The sequence below is a fragment of the Anneissia japonica genome, unplaced genomic scaffold (genome assembly GCF_011630105.1).
Source record: "Anneissia japonica isolate Jap-2015-1 unplaced genomic scaffold, ASM1163010v1 scaffold195_len58608_cov107, whole genome shotgun sequence".
NCBI lineage: Eukaryota > Metazoa > Echinodermata > Crinoidea > Comatulida > Comatulidae > Anneissia > Anneissia japonica.
In genome coordinates this window covers 28459-34525 of record NW_022726800.1, presented here as the reverse complement: position 1 = coordinate 34525, position 6067 = coordinate 28459, and the positions used below count along the sequence as shown (strand labels likewise).

The 6067-nt window shown below is 39.8% G+C and overlaps 1 protein-coding gene across 1 annotated transcript; it reads left to right on the top strand.

The window, feature by feature from the left end:
- Positions 1 to 489: 489 nt before the first annotated feature.
- On the top strand, positions 490 to 1896 carry LOC117113351. Its single transcript, XM_033256660.1, has one exon. It carries the CDS (start codon positions 490 to 492, stop codon positions 1894 to 1896), a length of 1407 nt encoding a protein of 468 aa, XP_033112551.1.
- The last annotated feature ends 4171 nt before the right edge of the window (positions 1897 to 6067 follow it).

Sequence of the window (6067 nt, the reverse complement as noted above, 5' to 3'; positions counted from 1 at the left end):
GACGAAATTGACAGGATGATTGATAAGTAGCAGGGTGCTACTAAATACCACACGGAACACACGGGACCACTCGCGACCACTCGGGACCACTCTGGAACACACGGGTGCAAAAATGATAAAAATATTACCACACCAGAGTAGAAAACTACTTAATAATTGTTGTGCACTGAGAATTAAGTTAACTGTTAGTGCGCCACCTATCGGTGCATCGTCGTTGACGACCATCTTACAATACAGAAAGTTTGCTCTGTATTTGTTTGTGTTGTTTGAGTTCCGGAATTAAAGTAACTCACGCTGTTTAAAACCTATGTGTGTTATTTATTTATTGTTCTAAAACCTTCCAAGAACATAACAATGGCGACGAGGACGTTTATTTTCATCATTTAACGTGAGTACTGTTCGAAGATTTTTCGCTAAGCCCAGGGCTTAGGCTACCTACCTGATTCTACATAGTTACCGTGCACGCTATACTGTACCGTATTCACGAGGATGACTGCTCTGGACACGCAAACACAATTACTGGCCATGATGGCGGAACAAAACGAGTTACTACGCTCGCAACTTAAAACCCAGGGAGATCAAATGCTAGAACTGATGACTACGTTTAAACAGTCACAGTCTCAAAAGCAACAGGTCGTTACTCCTATTACTAACATGACTCCCAAGTTTACACCATTTGATCCTACAACTGAATTGTGGACTGAATATTGGGCTAGATTTAAGACATTCATACCAGCGCATTCTGTTCCTTCTGATAAGGAAGCCCAAGTGTTTCTGACTAACCAAAGTAAGGACATTTATAAGGTAATTTCAAACCAAGCTGCCAAGGAAAATCCTCCAATTGAAACAAGTACTTTGACATTGACCAAAATTGAAGAATTTATGAAGGTTCAATTCGATCCTAAACGGTTCATCGTCAGAGAGAGATTCAAGTTCTGGTCTAATATGAAACGCAAACCAGGCGAGCATGTCAATGAACTTGCTGCTAGAATAAGGCAGAAAGCTGCAACGTGCGATTTCATGAAAATAAAAGATCCATTGGATGAAGCACTGCGAACAAATTTTATGTGCAGTGTCAACAATGAGGCCGTCCTAAAAGCTTTGTTCAAAATAAAGGATGATGATCTATCATTTACTAAAGCCATACAAGTAGCAGCAGAAGTTGAGGATGCAGCCAAATATGCAAAGGAAATAGTGTATGGACCTTCACAAACTACATCAGTGAATAAACTTCAACATACCAAGACCAAACCTGAGGTAAAGAAAACCCAACGTACATGCTATAGATGCGGCTCCAAACAGCACTTGGCAAATGTATGCAGACATAAAGCTACAACATGCAATTTCTATAAGAAAACGGGTCATTTGGAAACAGTATGCCAACAAAAGAAGAAATCTACTACCATGACGAAAATTATAATTAATTCTGTCAATCAGGTAACCATGCAGCAGATTTACAGTGATGTGTACATTGGTGATAAAATGTACAAATTTGAAATTGATACAGGTGCAGGGGACAATTTCACGTGTAAGGAAGTATGGGCAGACTTGAGCAAACCACAGTTGTCCAAACTTGATGCTAAATACCTCTCAGCATCAGGCCATAATCTTCCAGTCCTCGGCATGTTCTCAACTTTAGTGAAGAACAGCAGTAATCAATCAGAAATGATTCGTTTTGTAGTGTCAGAAATGCCCGGACTTAATCTTCTGGGCAGAGAAGCTATCTGTAAGCTTGGAATTTCAGTAGATGCTCTAATGGCAATGGATAACAAGCCTTTGGATCACCCAGTACATACTATTCACAGCCCTGATTCTCATCCAGATGAATCACTTCAGAATGCTTGCATACAGATGTGCGATGAATTTTCAGATCTACAGTATTCAAACCAGAGTTAGGTTGCTTGAAAGATGTGGAACTGGAAGTAAAATTCAAAGAGAATTCAACGACAGTTTTTCGTAAGGCACGTCCAGTGCCTTTCGCTATACAACATGACTTGGCTCAAGCCTATAAGGCAGGGATAACGAGAGGTATCTGGACACCTGTTAACCCTCTAGATACCGTCTTCGACTATAGTCGAAATTAACCTCAAACCGAGAATTCCCATTTTCGACTGCAATCGAAATTTAGTGACTAAAAAATAGGTGGTTTTCAAATCGCTCTTCTGTTTTTATTTTAGCTCTAATACGTCAGAAATTTTGAACACGCATGCGTGAAGCTTTCTTCTTTCGAAATCTGTGAAGAACTCATATGCGCTTATATAAAAATGTTTAGAAATATCAATTTGAAATCGTTATTAATTTCGAAAATTTTCCGAAATGGCCGCACAAGATGTGTACACAGCTGATGAAGCGATTGACCTGATTTTTGATTCAGACAGCAATGAAAGTGAGTTTTTAGATGTGCGAGACTTAGACGTGCCTGATAGCGATGATGACGGTGGGGCTTCAAGCAGTTCTGACGGTGAAGATGTTCTAGATGAAGATGAGCCTAGGCCTAGAAATGTGAGGGTGGTCGTTGCTTTTGAATGGAAAGATCGTGCTTATATTTATGGATGGTTGGGTAAATAAATTATATAACTGTGTGGAATAGGAATGTTTTATATTTGTTTTTATTATTTTTTGGCTATAATTTTTTTTTTTTGGTTTTTGCTGACGATTTATATGTAGCATTTTTCTGTCATTTCTATTATATTATATATATATTATATTATATTATATTATGAAAAAAAAATCCTAAAAATATAAATTATACATCAAATGAAAGCTTATTCTATAAGCTTTCTTTGTTTTTGAAACATTTTTCTGTATAATTTACAGAAAGTTCCCAAAAATCCACCAGAACAATGTATACTCAAAAAATGCAAAAAACCTAGTTACACTGCAAAAGAATCCGGTATTCAAGGGTTTGCACTACAAAAGAATCCGGTATCCAGAGGGTTAAGTTTAATGCATATGGTACACCCGTGGTCCCAGTACGCAAGGATAATAAATTAAGAGTTTGTGGGGACTACTCGGCAACAGTGAATCCACAGTTAGAGGATCATCGCCATCCACTACCTTTGCCAGAAGACCTAATGCGTAAATTGTCTGGAGGCCATGGATTCACTAAAATTGATTTAGCAGATGCTTACAACCAGATTCGGTTGGGTCCTGAAAGTCAAAAACGACTGGCACTTAAAACTCACCAAAGGAGTTCTCCTCCAGACGCGCCTACCTTTTGGTATCAAAAGTGCACCAGGTTATTTCCAGAGCATCATGGAACAACTGATAGGTAACCTTCCAGGTGTTGCTGTATATCTTGATGATATCCTAGTTAGTGGACATAATGCTGAGGAACATTTACATAACCTAAGACAGCTTCTACAATGCTTGCAGGAGAATGGTCTAAGATGAAGGAGGGAGAAATGTGAGTTTGCACAAGCAGAAATTGAGTACCTAGGACACAAACTATCAAGTCAAGGTGTTGCGAAAGGTCATAAAGTGGAAGCGGTACTTCAAATGCCACCACCGACAGATGTCTCGACACTGAGAGCGTTCCTGGGGAAATTGCAGTTCTACGGTAAATTCCTACCAAACCTTTCAACCATAGCCAGCCCTCTGAACAGGTTGACCAGAAAGGATATACCATGGGAGTGGGGTAAAGAGCAACAAGCATCATTTCAACACTTGAAGAACTTGTTATGCAATGACACAATTCTTTGTCACTTCGACCCATCACTACCTATTGGTATTGCTTGCGACGCTTCTGAAACCGGCGTGGGAGTAGTGTTGTTTCATCGTTATGCCGATGGGAGGGAAAGACCACTGGCCTATGCTTCAAAAACACTAAATGACAGCCAACGCAAGTATGCACAAATTCAGAAGGAAGCCCTTTCTATTATTTTTGCCTTGAATAAATTTCATCAGTTCCTCTATGGACGAAAGTTCATCCTAGTAACAGATCACAAGCCCTTGATATCACTATTTGCACCTGATACACTGACACCAACTCTAGCTGCAAATCGTTTAGCCCGGTGGGCTCTAATATTGAATCAGTATGATTATACCATTGAGTATCGGAAGACAACTGATCATGGAAATGCAGATGTGTTAAGTCGGTTGCCAATGGCACTGGACAAAGATTTTGACAGGGAAGAGGATGATGCGGAAACAGACACAGTCTGTATGATAAAGTCAATCAATCTCCAATTAAACAACAATGCTACACTGTTGCAGAAAGAAACCCTTAAGGATCCAGTACTGACAACTGTGATTAGATACACCAGAGAAGGGTGGCCTTCTCGGGAGATAACCGTTACCCAAAGTACAGAGGGGTACAAGGTACAAGATTTCAAGAGACTGAAGGATTCACTTATGGTAACAAATGGATGTCTACTGTATGGAAACAGAGTGGTGATACCCTTCAAACTACGTTCCCATGTCTTGGAACTGTTGCATATTGGACACTTTGGCATGCAGAGAATGAAACAGCTAGCACGTACTGCTGTTTACTGGCCAAATATTGATACCGACATAGAGGACACTTGTCGTACGTGTACACCTTGTGGAGAACATCAAAACCAGCCTAACAAAGCACCTATACACCCTTGGATGCTTCCGGAAAAACCATGGAGTCGAGTACATGTTGACCATGCGATTAATTTCATGGGTTCAAATTGGTTGTTAGAAGTCGATGCATATTCAAAGTACCCGTGTATTCATCCAAATACTTCCACTTCGACCAGCGCTACTATCAAGCTACTTGAAGAGGATTGTGCACATTTCGGATACCCACACACTCTGGTATCTGATAACGCAACTACTTTCACATCGGATGAATTTCATCTTTGGTGTACGGAGAGGGGTATTGTCCACCTTACAGGAGCACAATCCCACCCAGCTACCAATGGAGCTGCGGAGAGATTAGTACAAAGTTTCAAACAAGCATTGAGGAAATCTACTCATCCTCCAGATGTTGCACTGAAGGAATTCCTTATACAGTATAGACGTACTCCACTGCCTACAGGATTCTCCCCCAGCGAACTACTAAATGGAAGACAAATAAGAACCAAGATTTGACACCTTATTGCCTTCACCAGCTCATATTGCATAAGGCAAACAAAATGTTAAGTCACTGGTTCGAGAGTATAAAGTTGGAGACACATGTTATGCATTGTATTGTGGACCAAGGAGAGATAAAGACCCCAGATGGGTACCGGCCGTGGTTACTAAAAGATTAGGACCACGTTCAGTAAATGTTAAAGTTGTGCCTAAAGGCCCAGTGTGGAGACGCCACATAGAACAATTGCAGCCACGATATGAAACCAAAGAAGATGCGGATCCAGGAATTGATTACCAACATGATAGTCTGTTGGACAATAATTATCCTGCAGTCGAACAAGCTATGATGGACACTAATGTTAATGCCCCTAAACCTTCAATTAACCATGATAAACATAATAGAGTCCATAATGACAATCGTGAGCAATATGGACTGCAGAATCCCCGTCGTTCAAGCAGAGCGCGTAAACCTAAGATGATGTTCTCATATTAGTATTAAAGTTTATGTTTCTCCCATTAACATTGAACTTACTTAGTGGGGAGGTTTTGTGCACTGAGAATTAAGTTAACTGTTAGTGCGCCACCTATCGGTGCATCGTCGTTGCTGTGTATTTGTTTGTGTTGTTTGAGTTCCGGAATTTAAGTAACTCACGCTATTTAAAACCTATGTGTGTTATTTATTTATTGTTCTAAAACCTTCCAAGAACATAACAATAATCAATAGAAACCAACTTTTAGAATTCCGTTAAAAATCGATGTATCTTGATTTTGTGTTGTTTTTTCCCGTCGTGTGTCGGTATGTAATGCGTTGACATTGTGGATCTGTAACGCATTGACGTGTCAGCAGAAACGCATTCAACCATGACCTTCATGTCTGTGTTTCATAGCATCAATCAACATAGGCCGTTATATACTGCTACGTGAACGGTAATAAACCTATTCTACATAAAAAAATTTATTTTCTGTCAAGCTCGTATATGTTTTTTTTTTCTTTTTCAGTGAAGGGCCTACATCAATGGAATAAAGA

What these genes read in the sequence shown, in the direction of transcription:
- LOC117113351 (XM_033256660.1), top strand. Translation starts at nt 490, where the DNA reads ATGACTGCTCTGGACACGCAAACACAATTACTGGCCATGATGGCGGAA.